The sequence below is a fragment of the Protopterus annectens genome, chromosome 10.part0, assembly GCF_019279795.1.
Source record: "Protopterus annectens isolate FY-2018-M chromosome 10.part0, PAN1.0, whole genome shotgun sequence".
Classification (NCBI taxonomy): domain Eukaryota; kingdom Metazoa; phylum Chordata; order Ceratodontiformes; family Protopteridae; genus Protopterus; species Protopterus annectens.
Window position 1 is genome coordinate 1,660,788,788 of NC_056744.1, and position 21,052 is coordinate 1,660,809,839.

The following is a 21,052-nucleotide window of genomic DNA, read 5'->3' on the forward strand; positions in this document are numbered from 1 at the left end:
AGGCAAAGGCATCCAGATAATGAAAATTTCACAATAAAAAAATTAATATCACAAAGATGGATTGTGGAAAAGAAGATTAGTAAAGTAGAAGTAAAAGAAATAGAAGTTGAAGTTATGGAGTGTCTGTGAAATGAAGGATTTAATGTAGAAACTCTACCACAGACTACATCACACCATGATGTAGTGAGTCTCCAAAGTAAGGAGAAGCAGGAAGATCAGGAGACATCTGAAGAAGAAATATGGACATAGGAAGGAAAAAGAGATTTAATATGGTGTAATATTTATGCAAAAGAAAAAGCAAAACTAACCAATACAAAAAGAGCAGCACCAAAGATATTTGAAGAGAAATAGGCAAAGGAATCTGGATATGGAAAACTTTACAATGCAAAAAATAAGAAGACAGAGGAAAAGGAGATCAGTAACGGAGAAGTTAAAGAAATAGACGCTGAGGTTATGGAGCAGCTGCAAATTAGTTAATGGTTAATAATAGTTGAATAATAGGTTTATTTTATTTTATCGTATTGATTTGTTTTGTGTAAGCACACTATACCTACTATAAACCATACTCGCTGTCAACTGAGTGAGTTTGTATATGGTGGACATGAATTATGTGACCTATGTTGACTAATCTTTGACGATGTTTTTACTTTGATTAATATACGGAAATAAGGGCATTTTTAACTATAAATTCTTTGGTTTGAGACAATGTGGTTTTTAATGCGAGCAAATATATACAAATACTTATATTATTCTTGATCAAACTTGTTACAACTAAAGCAAGCATTAATACTATGACTGTTTTAAATCATGATGAGTCTTGTTAACGTACATTAATTTGATTGATTGTTTAGATTATTTGCTAATTAGGGTGTGTGCATTGTATATAAGGATAAGGAACAGCCCTGTTTAATGTAACCTGATGAAGCGCACTAGCAAAGTGCGTGAAAGCGCTTGTTCTTCTCTTTAAATAAATTGGTTGTTTTATTTATTTTTATTCGTGGTGGTTCCAGTGACTTATTAGTTATCACAGCTGCAAATTAAAGGATTCAGTGTACAAAATCTAATGTAGAAAGTACAACAGGATGGAGCAATGGATATCCAAATTAAGGGGAAACCAGTGGAACAGGAAGCAATTGGTCAGATGCCATATTGAGATATATTAAAGCCTTCCATAGGAAATCAGTATAAACATTGAATTACAGCTAGAGAGCAAGGGAAGGAACAGGAAACTGTGCAAACTCTGATACAGTCAATATTGAGGAGTGATAGGCCAGTGAGTTCCCATATGACACAGCAACAGCTGGCACAGGATGAAATTGAAGTGAATGTGCAACAGAGAGATGCAATAGAACTTTCTATAGAATGCCCACAGGAAGTGGAAAACAAAGGATGTGCCCTCAGTCTGGAAGAAAAGGAACTAAGTGAAGAGTTGCTTAATCTAATGGATCAGATAGCTATATTAAAATCAATCTAAGAAATACATTGCTGAAGGTCAATAAAATCCCAAAAGTCAGAAGTCTGATACAGCAAATGAACACAGTAATTAGGACCATCCATAGAGATCCATGTGCTATAATAGAGGTAAACAGGATGTTACTGTGCAGCTAAATTAATAACAGATAAAGTTCTACCACAAGAGTACAGGGTAGTGAGGGAAAGGAATGGGAGAAATTGAATACCATCATGGAAGTATCGAATAGAAAAAAATATAAAGCAATTAAGACAAGAAGTGTCACTGTTAGAAGACTATAGAAGAGGGAATAGATCAGCAAAAATGCTAAGAAAGGTAGATGTGATAAAAGCAGTGTGCAGTATTAGAACAGACCAGGATCTGTCTTGCACTATTGGAAATAAATTAAAAATTTCAGCACAGGCGGGAAAACTTCGAAGATACACAGATAAATATAAAGGAAAAATACAAAATAAGCAATTTAGTGATGACCCAAAAAGGTTTTATAGAGAATTGGGAAATAAGGTAAAAGGAATTGAAAGACTGCCAAAAAAGAAGAAATAGATGCATTTTGGAGAAGTATCTGTAAGTTCCTGTGAAACACAACAAAGATGCTAAATGGATAAAAGAAGTAAAAGAAAGACTAAGAAGTTTAAAGGTACAGGATATGAAATGGGATGAAGTAACAGCCAGAGAGATTGAAAGAAAGTTAAGAAAAACCTCTAGGCCTAGATGCAGTGCCCAACTTTTGGTTAATAGTATTAACATCATTGCATGAAGACCTAGCCCTGATTAAGAACTATTTATATGTGCACCCCGAACAGACACCAATCTGGCTAACACCAGGTGAAACAATGCTCCTACTTAAGAGTGAACCTGCAAGCTACCCCAGATCTTATAGACCAATAACTTGCCTTCCAACAATGTATAAACTATACATGGGAATTGATCCTGACAGAGTTTATAGTCATTTAGAAGAAAACTCAATTATGTCAGTAGAACAAAAGGGCAATAAAAGAAAGTCACATGGAACAAAGGATCATTTGTCATTAAAGTTATAGTGGAGGATAGAAAAAGGGGAAGAATCTTAAGTATGGCATGGATTGACTACAAAAAAGCATTTGATAGTATCCCACATTCATGGATAAAAGAGTGCTTAAAAATGTATAAGATACACCCTACAATGATTGACTATGTTACAGTGACCATCAAACAATGGCAGACCACTTTGCAATTAAACCATGATAAAGGACAAGTTGCTATCTCAGGGATAAATATTCAAAGGGTGATATTCCAGAGTGACTATCTGTCACCGTTGCTATTTTGCCTTGCCCTTAACCCATTAATCTGTTTACTTAACAGCTTAGGTCATGGCTACAATTTAGCTCCTAGAAAACAACAAAGTCTAAAGACTTCTCATCTTCTGTTTGTGGATGATTTAAAACTATATATCTCATCAGATGAGGAACTGAAAGCACAGCTGCAGGTTGTCAAAACTTTTTCAGATGATATTAAAATGTCATTTGGTCTTAATAAATGTGCAAAAGCAACCTTTAAGGCAGGTGAACTGCAGCACCAGGAAAACTTCAATTTGGGACAAGAATGTGATATAAAAGAAAATGAGCAAGAGGGAGTATATAAATACTTGGAATTGATGAAGGATCAGCAATAAAACACAAATAAATGTGAATAAACCTTATTAAGGAATACTTCAGAAGACTTAAATTAATATTGAAAACAGCACTGACATCTAGGAACAAAATCCAAGCTACAAACCAATTTGTTCTTCTTGTCCTACCTTACAGTTTTTGAGTGATTGACTGGCTACAAAATGTGTTGGCTAGATTAGATAGGAAAACAAGAAGGATGCTTCATGCTCACCAAATGATTTATAAAAATCACTGCATACCAAGACTATATATTCCTCATTCTGAAGGAGGGATGGGCCTCCTTGAAATTGAGTATATGTATAGATCTGCAGTCGTGGGACTTCACAAGTATGTGCTGACCTCATAAGACCCAAAGATAGTGAACGTTTTGAAACATGAGGAGAATAAATCTAAGATGACTTTTCTGCTTAATCTATCGGAAACTTAGCATCAAGCAGGAATGGAAATCAAACCAGATGTAGATAAAAATCAGGCAGCAACTGAATGTGCCAAAAAAACAAAAGAAAGAATATAAGGTGAAGGATCAAATGAGAAGGCAAGAAATGTGGAAAAAGCATAAATATAGTTGTAAGTACAGAAAACTTCTGGGAGAACCTCATGTTGATCAGGAACAAATGCAGGAATGGTTAAGGAGAGGCAAATTCAAACCAAGAGATGAAAAGTTAATATTGGTGGCCTACATACACATTAGTTTATAAAGTCCATTGAACATGTGGGAGAAATAGACAAATGTAGGTTTTGTAAAACTGAATTGCAAACAGTTGCAGACCTTGTTGCTGGTTGCGACATACTAATGGCAGAAGGATTGTATACTGAAAGACATATTAATGTGGCAAGACTGTTGCACTGGGGATTGAAAAACACTGGAAACATGAGCCACAAAGCATTATAGAAAATAAAGAAGTCTACATCACATGGGATCATCCATTATCAACAGTTTAAAAGATAGATGCTAGAAAATCAGATATAGTGGTCCAAGAAAAGAAGACAAATATAGCATTGATCATTGAAATTGCCATACCCAGTGACTACACTGTCTTGCTTACAGAGAGACACAAAGTCATAAAATATCAGGATTTACAGGCAGAAATGAGAGCAATGTGAAAGAAAGATACTCAGACAGTTCCAATAGTGGTAGGAGCAATGGGTCTTATAAAAAATAATTTACAATGATATTTAGATGCGTTACCAATACATGTAACTCCATACAAACTGCAGGATTCATTACTGGACACATTGCGGGTGCAGTGAAGAGCATTTTTGGCTGACATCAAAGATTGAAACAATACTAATTTCATTAACTTTAATTGTACTTTGACTTAGGGATAGGGTCTATTCCCATCATGGTATTAGAAACCCTAAAGACTTGGAGAAATTAAAAAGGATTGAAACCATATAAATGTACTGAATGCAGTGAGTGTTTCACACAGCTGTGCAGTCTTCAACAGCATCTTGTCATTCACACAGATTAAGAGAGAAATTAGAGGAAAGAAAAATACTTCCGCAAGAAAAACTGTCAGAAGCTTCCAATAAAGATTTGTGCTCATTAATACAACATATTTATGAAAAACATTATAAAAACCAAGAAACCTTAGCCTGTTTGAAAAAGAAGCAACCGACGAAGTGTAAAAATATAAAGAACAAACTCTAGAGATTTTTGGAAGGTATAAAAATATGGACATGTAAAAGAAAGAGAGATCAGATATGCTGCAATATTTATGCAAAATAGAAACCCAAATTAAACAACACAAAAAGGCAGCCCCAAAGGTATTAAAAGAGAAATACAGAGAATAAGTCTAAGATGACTTCCCTGCTTAGTTTAGCAGAAGCACATCAGTGTCAAGCAGGAATGGAAGTCAAACCAGAAGTAGATAAAAATCATGCAGAAACTGAATGTGCCAAAAAAACAAAAGAAAGAATGTAAGGCAAAGGATCAGATGAGAAGGCAAGAAATATGGAAAATGCATAAATATACTTGGAAATATAGAAAACTCTTTAAACATCCTCTTGTTGATCAGGATCAGATGCAGGAATAGTTAAGGAAAGATGAATTTAAACCAAAACACGAAAAGTTAATGTTGGTAGCCCAAGGTAATGAACTATGTACACATTGGTTTACAAAGTCCATTGAATATGTGAGAGAATCAGAAAAATGTAGATTTTGTAAAAGAGAATTGGAAACAGTTGCACATCTTGTTGCTGGTTTTGATATACTAATAGCGGAAGGATTCTATAATGAAAGGCATATTAATGTGGTAGGACTGTTGCACTGGGGATTGTGCAAACATAATAATATTGAGGTAGCTGAAAAACACTGGAAACATGAGCCACAAAGCATTGTAGAAAATGATGGTGTATATCACATGGGCTCACCAAACAGTTCAAAAAATACATGCGAGAAAAACAGATGTAGTAGGCCATGAAAAGAAGACAAAACTAGCATTTATCATTGAAATTGGTGCACCCTGTGACTACAATGTCTTACATACAGAGGGACACAGTCATAAAATGCCAGGATTTGCAGACAGAAATGAGGGAAGTGTGGAGGAAGAATACCCAGACAGTTCCAATAGTAGTAGGAGCAATGGGTCTTATAAAGAAAGAATTTACAATCGTACTTAGATATGTTACTGATATATGTAACTCTGTACAATTTGCAGGGGTCATTACTGTGCACATAGCGGTGCTGTGAAGAGCACTTCTGGCTAACATCAAAGTTTGAAACAATACAAATTTCTTAAACTTTAATCATGTTTGTACTCAGGAGTGGGGTACATTTCCATCATGGTATTAGAAACCCAAAAGACTTGGGAGACATTAAAAAAAGAGCAAAACCATATAAATCTACTAAAATGCAGTAAGTGGTTCAGAAACCTCAGCAATCTTTGGGATTATGTCATTCACAGGGGATTGAAGCAATATGAATCTATTGAATTCGGTAAGTGCATCACACATCTCAGCAATTTGCAACAGCATCATGCCACTCAGAGGGAATAAACCAAACAAATGTACAAAATGCAATAAGTGCTTCATGCGTGTTAGCAATCTTGGACAAAATCATGACACAAGTTCTCTTCAATTTTCATTTGCTGGTGGGTGTTTTAAATTGTATATATTGATGGGATTGTAGCAGTTGCTCCTTTTTTACACTGAGGAAGAGTCCTGTCAGACTTGAAAGCTTTGTGTTTTATTCACTTTTATTAAAGGATTTTGAGACATTTGCATTGCTGTTTTTCTTTTTGCCTTCTGTTTGACTTTTCCTCACAAACTTTAATTGCCTTTGTACTGAGCGTTTTTTCCTTTCCCCATGGTGGTGTAACCTTGGCTTTGGTATATCAGAACACAATATTGGCAGCAGGATGCATAACATTCATAAAAACATCCAGCGAAGATAGTAAATGCATTCAGACACTTTAATAAAAGTATTTGCAAGTCGGTAAGTGCTTTCACCAAACAAACGTTGACTTCATCAGACCTTAATGATATTACAAGACACAAACATACATCATAAATACTCATATGATTAATTAAAACCATTTAAATACACCAATAACATGTCCCAGAACAGTGCCCATTTACATAAACCAATTGCTGACATTAAGATGACATCATTACTTATTTAAAGGACAAGGTCCCATTCAATATAGAGTTGCATATACATTTTAAAACATAAAATAAAGGCAGGACATAGATTTAACTATGCCAACTGGCAAACATAGCCTATCTAGGTAATCCCCTCTTATCAAGTATCAGTCTAATAGAGACCATACTGTTCAAACCAGATCTTTTATCAGCTCTCAATTTAAGGATCCATCTAAGTTCCCCTTCAGTAGTTCTATTCTCAATATTCCCCAACCTAGCACCCACTTGCAGGACTTGTACAGCCCTGAAACTAAAATGATGAACTCGATCACTAGCTGCCAAATATCTAGCAAGGGCATTCATAGTATTACCCATTCGTATGCTATTCGAATGTTCCCTCATACGCTCTTTAAAGGTGCGATCTGTTTTCTCAATGTAAAATCTTTGCGCCACATACACCAAATGCTTCAATGCACATGTTGCCCTTACATTAAACGCATATCTCTTGTCAATATCAGGATGTACAAACACACCATCGCGGTTTATCAGACCACAAAAATTGCATGAGCCGATGGGTGAGTTCCATATTCTTCCTCACATGCTGTAGTCCCTCTATCTGGATAGCATAACATCATTTTAAGTAACTTGCAGTTCCTAAATCCAAACATAGGAGTCTCCCCCACCACTCTACTAATTTTTTCATCCATCATAAAAAGATGCTAATGACTCTGAAATGCCTTCTTAACAGCATCGACATTGCTTGTATATGCCATTGAACTTTAACCCTTCCCATAGAGTTATTGGACCTTTCATTAGCTCTTCCTCTTACATCTAAGCCCTGAGATGAAAAATATGGCTTAGCTCATCCTTCTCTCATAGAATTAACATCTACAAGAATAGGACCCACCTCACCATCCTTGTAGTCCCTGTATCTCAAGGACTGCCTAAGGGGTCTCACAACCACCCCAATAATCTGAATCAACATTATGCAATCGAGAAACGCTCATGCTTTGGCCCTTTATTATGTTGTTAAATACCCTTCTTGGGTCCATGCTTCTCCTATGAAGAATCAAATTCCTATAACATTCCTTTCTAAATAAACTAGTAGTAAGTGTATAGTCTGGCCATTTACTTATAAGCACACCAAGAAACTCCATAGACATATAGGACCATTTATAAGTAAATCTCAGAAAAGTACGGGATTTGTGCAACTTTAGTACAAATCATTCTAAATCCTCAAGGATCCCACCCCATAACAAAAAATATCATCAACAAAACAGCAGTAAAAGAGCACATTCTGTAAATATAACTCCATTCCAAACACCTCCTCCAATTCCCATTGCAGCATTACAGCATTGGCGTAACTATTAGTGCAGCATGTCCCCATTGCCACACCATGCTTCTGTTTATAATAACAGTTATCAAACACAAATATATTGTTATTAAGTACCACATCCATAAAATCACATATCAGCTCTACAAGCCTATTCTCATACTCACTGTGGTTGCCCAGATACCTACGTAGATATTAAACCCCTTCAATATTAGGTATAGTTGTAAACAGGGACACTACATCTAGAGTAACTAAACATATAATCTCCCGACTTAGTATGACTTTCATTAAATCCAAATAAATCCTGTAAAAATGTTTAGTATCCCTCAATATAGTGCCGGATTTATCCAAGATAGGCCTGACATGCCTTTCAACAAAAATAGAAAAGGGCTCAGTGACCCATCCTTTTCCAGCCACAATCGGCCTGAAAGGGGGTGTTCTAGGGTACTTATGTACCTTAGGCTGTCCTTGAAACATGGGTACAACAGGGGATTCAACTGTAAGATATTGTGCTAGTTCCATAGTGATCAAAAAAATCACCCTAATACTGGGCGATTTCACCCACCCCACCATTAACTGGGAAAATTACTCATGTACCAACACTTTTGCTCAACGTTTTCTGGAATTCATAAATTCCAACACCTTGGATTAGCTTATCCTCACCTCCACCAGGGGCAGCAATATCCCAGACCTGGTCATTACCAACATGGGCAACTGGTGTTCCACACCAGAGGTCAATTCCTCATTGGTCAGATCCGACCACAAGCTAATCACCCTAGACAGCTACATCCCACCCCCATCCCCCATTAGGGAAACCACGATAAAAAATTTCTCCAAAACCAACTTCATGCTTCTTAAGACAGAAGTGGCAAGCTTCACGACACCCATGCAAATGGACAATAGAGGTACAACTGCTGAATCCTACATAAATGCACTTTATAAGCACTTACACGAGTGCATGGATCCCTAACAGAACCAAGGTGCTATCCTCCAAAAAAAGGAAGCCAATCTGGTGGTCTTCTGCCATAAACAAACTCTACAACAGAAGAAAGAAACTGTTGCAAAAAAGAGTAAAATCCCATGATTGGAGGAACTCCCTGGTCAGCCTCAGTAAGAAGCTGAGATCCCTCATAAAATCCTCCAAAGCTAGTTATGCAAACAAAATCGCCACTGATTCTAAAGACAGCCACAAAGCATTCTATAGCTATGTCAAGAATCTCAGTGACAACACTCAGATCTTCTGTGAGTTACAGCACAATAGGACTAACTCTACAGAACCAACTGATATTGCCAACACCCTAGCAGATAGGTTCAGTGCTAACTTTACCCCCTATCACCCCCTAAAGGGCCCATCTCTATACCGGAAGAATGCAAAGTTCCTGTAATCATGGCTACACACGTAAAAACCACACTCACCAAAGCCAAGAACACAGCATCCATGGGACCTGACAACATCCCAAGGCTGTGTTCTACATGAACTGCAGAATGAACTGGCACACCATCTAAGTATCATATTCAGTCATAGCCTCACCTCAGACTTTGTTCCCACTGAATGGTCCACCATGATGGTTATCCCACTCCACAAAGGGGGGAGCCATGATGGATCCCAGGAACTACTGCCCCATTAGCCTGACGAGCCTGGCAAGGCCATGGAATGTATCATCATGGAACTCATAAACAAAGACATTGGTAATCTCCAAACTCTGGACCCTACCCAGTTTGGGTTTGTAAAAGGCAGATCATGTCTCCTAAACCTTGTAGACTTCTTTGAAGCAGTCACCAAAGCTGTAGACGAGGGTAAGGTTGTTCACACAGCCTATCTAGATCTTGCTAAGGCTTTCGACATCATCCCCCACTCTGGAATTATAAATAAATTCACTAAACTCACTAAACTAGGTATAAATTCCTATGTCACAAGATAGGTTGCCGACTGGCTCACTGACAGAACCCACACTGTGAAAGTAGCAGACTCCAAATCCGACTTCAGACCAGTGACAAGTGGAGTACCACAGGGTTCAGTCCTGGGTCCTCTCCTGTTTGGTATCTACTTCTCTGACATATAGGCTAACAGAGAAGGCCTTTAGCTAATGAAGTTCACAGATGACTACAAACTGGGAGCCATAATTGAAACTTCTAATGATGCAGACATCCTACAAAAGGGCTTCACTGAGACAGATGCCTGGTGTCAAAGTCATGGCCTCAAGCTCAATGCCAAAAAGTGCGTTGTCATCCCCTTTGGTAAAAACTCTGTACCCATGAACTACCACATAGGCATTAGTCTACTTAACACCAAAAGTGTGATAAGAGACCTTGAGACACAGGTGGACAGTAGACTCTCCTTTGATAATCACATCGCCACAGTGGTCAGGAAATCCTTCTACATGGCACACCTCACCACAAAAGGTTTCTCATCCAGAAAAAAAGAGGTCATTGTTCCCCTCTACTCATCACTCATTGTACCCATTATATAGTGCAATGCCCCTTTTGGTATGTACCTCACAAGACATCTACAACAACTGGAAAGGCCGCAGAAATACCTCATGAAGAAGATTACCAGCATCAAACATATGCTCTATGCAGACCGTCTCAAAAAAATCCAGCTTTACTCCGTCACATATCACCTACTCAGAGGTGATCTCTTCCTAACATACAAAGCTATGTCAAACACAGAGCTGTTGGACATGCTCCACTTAAAAAAATCCCAATCCCTCTGAGCTACACACTCTAGGGACCTAAACCTTGTCACCACAATAAACAGAACATGCTGGAGATATAGATTCCTGTCCCAGAGACTTCCCATACTCTGGAACAGACTACCTATCTATGTCAAACAGAGCTCCTCGTTAGCACTCTTCAAGAAAACTCTTGATGATTGGATGGGAAATAGGAAATTCACCCCGGAGATCACTTCTGTGGCTCTGCTCGACAGGGGCATAGGAAAATAATTTTCTTGGGTGGCGAAAGCCAGGGTACCTTTTTGGCTAGGCTTATATAGTACCTAGGGCCAATAGCCTAGTACCTACCTATGAACCTACGAACTCAATGTTTCCTTCTGCATCCAGGGAGAAAGAATGGATTGATTTTTCTCAGGTGTCATTCAAGACAATCATGTTCCTGAAGCCTCATTGCCTTATGACCCAGAAATTTCAGGTCACACTACAGAAACAGGTTTTAGATTCTTATTCCTCTGAGGAGGAAGCAGAGTGGGATTATGACCATTCTTCAGGCTACTCTTCCCAGTTATACTCTCCAGAACATATTTCCCCAGATGAGGTAGTTTCACTGTCTCCTGATTCTCCCTTGGAAGAGGCTTCCTTTGTAGAAACCTTGCAAAGCATGATGAATCATTTTGAAAGGCAATCTAAATTGGTGTCTGAAGTGCAAAAGAGATACTGCAACTTAATACAAATGGGCAGCCCTGCACCTCCTCCAATTCTCTCAGTGTTAGATGCATGCCTAGACACATTTTAAGCCAACTATTCTGCACCCGATTCTCAACCTCCTGCCAAACAGGTTCTACAAAATTGCTGATGAACTAAAGTACCTTTAAAAAAACCTTGTAGCAGACCCAGTTGCAGTATCCCTGGCCTTGGACAAACCTTCCAAACTGTTTTGTGGTACTAATGCCTTACCAATGACAAGGGCAGTTGAGCAACGGACTGTTGGGGTAAGAAAGTGTATACTTTAGCCTTCAGAGCTATGAACTACCACTAGCAACAACCTCTGACTAAAAGGTTGTGACAAATAGCCAGGCACAGTATAAAATACATCTGTGATGCTGTGGGGGTGCCTCTTACAAAGTGGCTGCTACTTGCTCAATGATCAGGTGGTATGTCTGGCTAAGCGATCAGCCCATTCCAGAAGACTTCAAGTTACAAATTCTAGATTCCTCCATAGGTAATGTCCTCCTTTTTGGCTCACAAGTTGCCAGCCTTTTCAGTCCTTCACGGGAACAGGGCAAGACAGTTAAAGATTGCCATCAAACTTTGCTTTCTACAGTTTCCAGGTACCATAGAAATTATCCAGCAAAACCTACCTCCTTTACTAAGAGAGAGAGATTCTGGAACACCTCATAGGCAAAGGAAAATTCCCAAGAAATATTGCCAAGTAAATAACAAAGGATCTTCTTTCTGGGAGGCCTCAGTTTGGCAGTGGGCCCCTGTGACTATATTTCACCCATCCCCCTATCCAAACCCAACCCCTCCACTCCACTCTCAAAAAGACTCTGTCTTCTTCTTTATAATTCTAGCCTTGAGCAAATGGGTCTTAAACATTATCAAAAAGGGGTATTTTATATCTTGTGTAAGCAGCCCATCTACGGGGTAGTACCCCCACCTCCTCTCAACCAGATACACCTTCTACACTCTATTGTGCAAGACTTACTGGCACAATGAACGATATTAGAAGTTCCCTCAACCTTTTTAGGAGAGAGGTTTTACTCAACAGTCTTCTTGTTCAAAGAAAAGTGCGTCAGTGGCGATCTAACTGGACCTCTCCTGGCTAAACACCTTTCTGAGAGTTCCATCTTTCAACATGATCTTTTTACTAACTGTTTAACCCTTCCTAATTCCTCAGGCTTTTCTGGTATCCTTAGATCTAAAGGATACTTACCTGTCTATTTCATCTGTCTTTCTACTGAAAAATTCTCAGGTTCTTTAATGGGTCATCACATTTTCAGTTTACTGCTTTGCCCTTTGGTCTTTTTACAACTCCAAGAGTTTTCACAAAGTTTTTGGCTCCAGCAGTGATTTTGCTCCAAACTCAGAACATACAGATCTTCCCTTATCTGATGACCTCTTACTTCAGTCTTTATCCAGCAACATTTTCCTTAAGCAGCTTCATTACTGTGTGTGACTTTTGACACTAGTTTACCAGCTGATATTTCTGGGATGCAGCCTGGACACATTGACCACACATGTCTCTATTCCTCAGGGAGATGGTCAGTTCCCTGATCTCTGAGTTGTTAATGCTTTCCAGAGAGGACCATTGCTTGGCCAGACAAGTCCTCAGGGCCCTGGGTCTCATGGCTGCCACAATTCCTATGGTGCCCCTCACCAGACTACACATTAGAAAAATACAGTGATATCTGAAATTAATGTGGTCCCAGCACTCTTACCCTCTAGATATCTGCACCACAGTGATGTAGTACATAGGCAGGGAGGCTCAAGATCCTAGCCCCTGGGCAGGCTGGCGCAGAAAGTCGGGCACAAAGTATCTCACCTGAAGCTTACTTACAGTGGCATATATACCCTCTCAGCATAATGTATTGGCAGACTCTCTAAGCAGGGACATGGAGGACCCTCATAAATGGTTGTTGAACACAGAAAAGTTCAGATCCATAACTCTCAGATGGGGACTTCCCAGATAGACCTCGTTGCTTGCCCCAAGCATCACCTACTTCGACTTTTCTGCACAAGGAACCAATCACCTCTAGCCTGGAGGACATATGCCTTCTCTTTCCAGTGGATGAGAAAATTCCTTTAAGCATACCCCCCCCCCTCACAATCTGCATCCAAGACTCCTACTCAAAGCCCAGAAGGAATCTCCAAAATTCTTACTTCTGGAACATTTCTGGCCAAGAATACACTGGTTACTGCCTCTGTTTCACCTATCAAAGGGAAATCCCTCCAAACTCAGATCTAATCACTCAACAGAAAGGGCAGCTCCTTTCTCCCAATCTTGACTTCACTCAGTCTATCACTCTGTATGATTGGATTCTAATCCCCACAAGACACACCTTTTCTGAAGAGGGGTTTCAAGTCCTACAAGAAACCAAGAAACTGAACATCAGGAAATCTTTCACAGCCAAGTGGAAGAGATTCTCACTGTGTTACCTTAAGCACAGACTCCAACCCCCTCTATCTGATACCCCTTACAATACTTCAATACTTATGCAGTTTGTTACATTCGTGGTTGCCCTACTCATCCATTAAGGCACGCTTTTCCTGCCGTTAATACTTGCCTAACTTTGGAGCCCACTGTCATGTCCAGAACCCTGAAGGAAGCCTATTGCCCCACCTTGGGACCATATTTTTTTGGGAAAAATGTACTTTGCCCCATTTGAAGCAGCTGTTTATGCTATTCTTAAATTCTGCACTTGGAAAATAGTGCTCCTCATGGCCTTGACTTCAACCTGCATAGTCTCAGAACCCCATGCTCTTATGGCTATTCAACCATTCCTCATCTTCCACAGAAATAGGTTGACCTTAGGGCCAGTCCTTCCTTCATTCTAAACATGGTTACTGAGCTAACCCTAAGTCAGGCAATCAGTCTGCACTACCTTTTTCCACAATCCCCAAAACAGAGTGGAAAGAATCTTATTCTCCTTAGACATTCACAGGTAATTGAGGTTTTACCTGGATAAAACTAAGTATATCAGAAAAATAGACCAGCTGTTCATCTCCTTTATGGATTTCAGGTTAGGGTAGCCAGTTTCCAAACAAACTATTGCTTCCTGGATCTCAAAGGATATTTCCTTCTGCTAATCTCACCATGGAAAGACTTTACCCATGTGGCAAAAGCACATTCCACTCAACAATCACTGGCTTCATCTGGGGCTTTCTATAAGAGGTGGACACCAGGTCCATTCTAAGGAGCTATATGGTCATCTATCCACACTTTCACAAAACACTAAAAGCTAGATGCCTTCCCCAGGTCCAAGGCGTGGTTTGCCAGAAGTATTCTGTGTGGCCTCCTGGACCCTTCTCTTCAAGCCTGCCACGCTTCTTTCTCTATAGCTCTAGGACTCATCAATCTAAGTATACGGCAACAGTGACTCAGTTAGGTCACAGTACAGTTGTTTAAGAACTTACTGTAACAGTAAATGTCCTACTGATCATCATAGCAGTATTCCTTCTCTCCCACCTTATACCCCTTCACTTACTTTTGTCTCTCTGTATTGGCAGAAACACTATGCCTTAAACTCACAGATACACAAGCATTATCCCAGGATATTACAGGTTTTATGAGGGGGAACTTGCTTATCCATTTCAAACTACACCCCTCCTAGCTGACCAGTCTCCTTCCTGGATTTTCTTCAGGCTGCTGCTGGCTTGGACTTAGTCTGAGCATCTCGCACATAAACCCAGTTTTATACCCCTACACCAATGAGCTGAGGTCATTATCCAGATGTACATCCTACGAAGGTAAAGCTTTACTACCCAGGATGGACATCAGTAAGCTACAACCCATCTGTTAAGAGTATTGCAACAGTGATCAGTAGGACATCAGATGTTATGGTAAGTTCTATATTCCAGCACTAAAGGTGAGTGCTCTTACCTGTTGCAGTACTAACATTGACTAATACACTGGAGACAGTTACTTATTTTTGTGCAGTTTATTTAATAGATCAAATAAAGTTCATTCTTAGAAAGAAAAAAAAGCATACAGAAATAAACATTCTTTTTGTATAAATAAAATTTAACAATTTTATTTTAGTTTTTGAGTATGGTAGCTTTGGTCATGTTGCCACACACATTTAACTTCACAGGAAGTCCACAAGGAAGCTCTTGATACAACACAGGTTAATCCATTGGAAAGTTTCCGCTATTCCACAAGTAAGCAAATTCATAACTTCTGCTTATAATTCCTACAAAAGTCTCAACTCTTAGTCTCTCAAATTCCCTCTCTGAGACAGGTAAATGTCTTTACTATCTTGGGATACAGCCTTTACTTTTAACACTGCTTCAGCAAGTGTTTCAAAATTAGCCTCTGCTATCCTAATTTATACAGTGATAGTATATATGCACCATCACTGGATTCATACCACATTATAATGTGTATGCACACACCTTACAACAGCATTTTTAACACTTTTGATTGGCCACTGTCCCATAAAAAACATTCCCAGCATAGATTACATGGTTTCATAGGGACTAAAATCAGTTCTCAGACTAGGATAATCCATCTGCATTCCAGTGGATACTGCCAGGCCTGTATCACATAGTGAAATTGAATGATACCTCCTTTGTATTCATCCTTATGTTGACATCCTGTTATTTATACAACCACTGTAGGAGAGCACGGTCAGTTACCAGAGTGAAGCTGCATTCTAATATGTAATCCTGGCGGGATGTAAGTGCCCACTTAATGTTGAGACATTCACACTCAGTTGTTGAATTTTTTTTTTCTCAGATATAAATAACTTTTTCTTTGAGTAGTACACAATATTTCTCACCATCTACTTTTCTGACGTAACACAGTGTCTAACTCAGCATGAGTTGCATCAGTGTATACAACAAAAAATGTACTAAAGTCAGGGGCAGTCAGGATTGGTTCTGAACATAGCATAGTTTTCAAGTTGTCAAATGCACCTTACAAAGTTGGGTACAAACTTTTGGATGCAGCATGCTAGTTTGAAAAAAAATAGTTTAGTTTTAATTTGGTACTGAATATTGCCTAGTTTTTGATAGTTTCTGTTTTATCTGTTTGAGGTATGGTTACCGGTCTAGTTACCCCTCTCACAGTGCCATAGCCTAAGGTGCTGCTGTTTGAGGTCTAATTACCCCGTCACAGTTCCACAGCCTAGGTTGCTGCTGTTTGAGGTCTAATTACCCCTCTCACAGTCCCATAGCCTAGGTTGTTCCTGTTTGAGATCTATTTACCTCTCTTGAAGTCCCGTAGCCTAGGTTGCTGTCTTCAGTCATGCAAAGCTTACTTGTGTCCTCCCTGCTTTAAAGAGTCCAGTACAGCTTGTACATTGACTAACTGTGATCCCACTGTTCTGAATAAATGGCTGTCATCAAGGGAAGCATGAGGTTTCAGAGCCTTATCCATGAGCTTTTGAAAGGTGACAGGAGTTCTGTGAAGTGTAAAGGGTAAGACAGCTTAATGAAAAAGGCCTTTTGGGTGGAAAATGCTGTCTTCTCTTTCTGGCTTTATGGGTAAGATGAATATGCTAGTACCCTTTTGTGAAGTCTGTGGTAGTTAAAAACCTTGCTCTGCTTAGTCTCTCAATGAGTTCATCTACTCCAGACATTGAGCAAGTGTTAAATTTGGATATGTCATTTAGCTTTCAGAAACTCAAAATATGGAATACAAAAAGGCAAACCATGATACAAAGAACAAAACATGTAAAAACAAAGCACACTGTGCAGTCAAGCTTCCAAGGCTTTAATATAATTATCAGGTTCCTCCCCAAAATAAAAGGACTTCTTCAACTCTAAATTATATAATGCAGATACTACATTTAAAGCACCATAAAATCACATGATACAAAACAACCACTTGCAATTAGACCTAACCAGTTGCAATACAAAAATGCAACAATAAATTCCAAATATTTGTTATTAAAACCTGCAATACAGGTAAATAACATCATGCAAAAACACATTTATAAAGGACAGAGCTGCATAAAATCTGTTGTTTAGCATCTCTAAGTTTAAGCACACTGTTAAATGATTCATTTTCATTCTTAATTCCAGGAATTCTGCAAGCTTTTTGTTTTTTGTTTTGTCATTGCCATAACAGCTCTCTGTATTCAACTGTTTCTGCCCCCCCCCCCCAGAAAGTTTAAATTGGACTCGGGTAACTATAGTGACCAAAATAGAAATAAACCTTGTTATCTTTGCCATAAGCATGATAATTAAAACAAAGGATTGTAACAGCTTTACTTAGAGAAGAATGGCTGGGTATATCAGAGTAGAGTTTATTACCACACAGTTGTGCTGGGTTTTGAAGTGTATTTTGTGTTAGATAACATTTAGTATTAAGTCTCCAATTTGATAAGTACAGCAATGTCTAATATTGTTCAATGGCAAAATTCAAACATAAATAGACATACACTCGCACAGTAACAGACGTTCTCTTGCAGATACGCAATCAAATATACATATCCACTGAGAGCTTATCCAGCTATTTCTGAAACTACAATACATAACATTTTCCATTAGAAATAAACAAGAAATGACTAGTTCTTAAAAAGAGTAAAACGTCCTTCAAAATTACAGGAGTGTACAATAAAAAACCCTTAAGAGACATACAGAAGTTGATTGCTAAGTACTGTACTGCAGCTTAGGGGTGAGTATTATAAGGAAATAATATGTCTTCCTAGACTGGGGGAGTCCGTTAATTTTTGGTGTTGAAGCTGACAACACTCTTGTACAGTATGTTATCTTCACAACATGCAAAAACTAAAAAGCAAGATAGGATGAAAAATACACAAAACAAACAAAAAGTCATCCAAGGCAAGGCACCAACTAAATAATCAGAATTTTTTTAATTAAACAGATTAAGCACTTTCATCCACAAGGAACTTTCTAAAAATGCAAACATACAAACTGGCTAGTATTTAAATATGTACTATCCAATGAACAACACCAGATAATTAAATGTAAGCTGTCTAATAAGTATCTAATATAGTTAGTATTACGTAAAAAACATTTGATACTGATGGTTTCACTTAAGCCAGGAAATTTATCATTCTTACCCCCAATAGAGGAAGCAGTATCCTTGACCTTGTTATTACAAGCATGGGCAACCATTGCTCTACACCAGTAGTCAATTCCTCCCTGGTTAGATCCACCAGAAACTAATCACCATGGAAATCCACATCTCACCCACACCCCTCGCAAAGGTAACTACCATGAAAAACTTCTCCAAAGTTGACTTTGGGCTCCTAAAAACAGAGGTGGCTAACTTCACGGCACCCATGTCAATGGAAAATAGATGCATGACTGCCAAAGCATGCACCAATGCACTGTACGAACACATACATAAATTCATGGAACTAGCCACTCCTCTAAAAAAGGAAGCCAATCTGGTAGTTCCCTGCCATTAATAAACTCTACAACAGAAGGAAGAAACTGTTGCAGAAAAAGGTGAAGTCCCAAGACTGGAAAAACTCCCTTATTAGTCTCAACAAAAAGTTGAGATCCCTCATCAAAACCTCTAAAGCCAGCTATGAAGGCAGAATTGCGGCAGACACTAAAAACCACCACAAAGCCTTCTATAGTTATATCAAGAATCTCCATGGCAATACCCAGGTTTGCTCTGAGTTACTGCACAATGGTACCTCCTATACTGAGCTAACAGATATTGCAAACATACTGGCCGACGGATTCAGTGCCAACCCCTCTCTCCCCCCATAGGACTAATCATAATATCAGAGGAATGCCAGGCAACCAGCATAACTGCAACACAGGTTAAAGCTGCATTGTCCAAGGCCAAGAATACAGCTTCCACTGGACCCGACAATATCCCTGGATGTGTTCTACATGAATTACAAAGTGAGCTAGCATCACAACTGTGTGCTCTGTTCAATCACAGCCTCACCTCAGGCTTTGTCCCTATCGAATAGTGCACTGCTACAGTCTTCCCTCTCCATAAAGGAGGAGCAACTACAGACCCTGGGAATTATCACCTCATTAGCCTGATGAATCTGATATGTAAGGCTATGGAGTACATCATCATGGACCGAATTAACAAGGATATCGGGAATCTCCAAACTCTAGATCCCAATGAATTTGGTTTTGTGAAAGGTAGATCATGCCTGCTCAACCTGGTTGACTTCTTTGAGTCAGTCACCAGAGCTATGGATGAGGGCAAGGCAGTTCATACAGCCAACCTCAGTCTGGCCAGGGCCTTTGATACCATTCCCCACTCAGGAATTATTGATACACACCAAATTATGCATCAACCCCTATATCATTAGGTGGGTTGCAAATTGGCACCCATAAAACCCAGTATTATTTAAGGTTTATATACGAGAGAGATTTTTGTATTGATTTGACATTATTTGTTATTTAAATTTGTTTCTTTCTGTTTTTCTTTTCATTACTGTGCTGAATTGTGTTTTTATTTTGTTTTTACGCTATCAAGAACTATTTATATTTGTGTATAAGATGACTCCTGTGACACAGTTATTAACATGTTGGAATTAGCTGCAGGAAGATATGTGCCCAAACAACCCACATCCCAAAGATCTGTAATAATATAAACAGACAGACTCCTCTTCATGTAAGAATGCACACTTAAATCCTTGATAAGGAGGCAGTTGGCCCTCATCATCTTTTTTCTTTATCAATGAAGATGAAAGTTGTGCCAGCTGACATCAAAGATTGAAACAATACTAATTTCATGAAATTTAATTGTACTCTGACTTAGGAATGGGGTACATCCCCATCATAGTATTAGAAACCCAAAATATTTGGAGAAATATAAAAAGAGTGAAGCAATATAAATGTACTGAATGTGTTAAGTGCTTCACACATCTCAGCAGTCTTCAGGCACTTCGTGCTAGTCACACAGGTTTGAATAGAAAGAAATATGGACATGGGAAAGAAAGAGAGATTTGATATGGTGCAATATTTATGAAAAGGAGAAAGCCAAATTAATTGATGTAAAGAAAGTAGCCCCAAAGACATTTGAAGACAAATACAGGCAAAAGCATATGGATATGGAAAATTTCATAATAAAAAAAATATCACAAAGATGGAATCTAGAAAAGAAGATCAGTAAAGTAGAAGTTAAAAAATAGAAGGTGAAGTTATGAAGTGCCTGTGAAGTGAAGGATTTGATGTAGAAGGTTTAACACAGGTTACATCACAGCAGGATGTAGTTAGTCCCCAAAGCAGGGAGAAACAGGAAGATCAGGAAACATCTGAAGAAGAAATATGGACATGGGAAAGAAAAGGAATTTTAATATGGTGTAATATTTATGCAAAGGAGAAAACAAAACTAATCAATGCAAAAACAGCACCAAAGATATTTGAAGAGAAATACAGACAAAGGAATCCAGATATGGAAAACTTTACAATACAAAAAATAAGAAGACAAAAGACGAAAAATAGAAAAGAAGATTAGTAATGGAGAAGTTAAAGAAATAGAAACTGAAGTTATGGAGTACCTGCAAAGTGAAAGATTTAGTGTAGAAAATCTAACTCAGAAATTGCCACAACAGGATAGAGTAATGGATATCCAAATTAAGAGGAACCAGTGGAACAGGAAGCAATTGGTCAAGGACCATATGAAGACAATTTGGAGCCTTCCTCTGGAAACCAGTGTAAATGTTCACTGGAA

General features: G+C 38.6%; 1 protein-coding gene across 1 annotated transcript in view; it reads left to right on the forward strand.

Moving 5' to 3' along the window:
• LOC122814390 (zinc finger protein 729-like) overlaps positions 1–21,052 on the forward strand; it is a 144,684-nt gene that overhangs the window by 76,870 nt on the left and 46,762 nt on the right. The window contains 1 exon segment of the mRNA XM_044086974.1: positions 15,525–15,591. Within this exon segment, the coding sequence (XP_043942909.1) occupies positions 15,525–15,591 (67 nt within the window).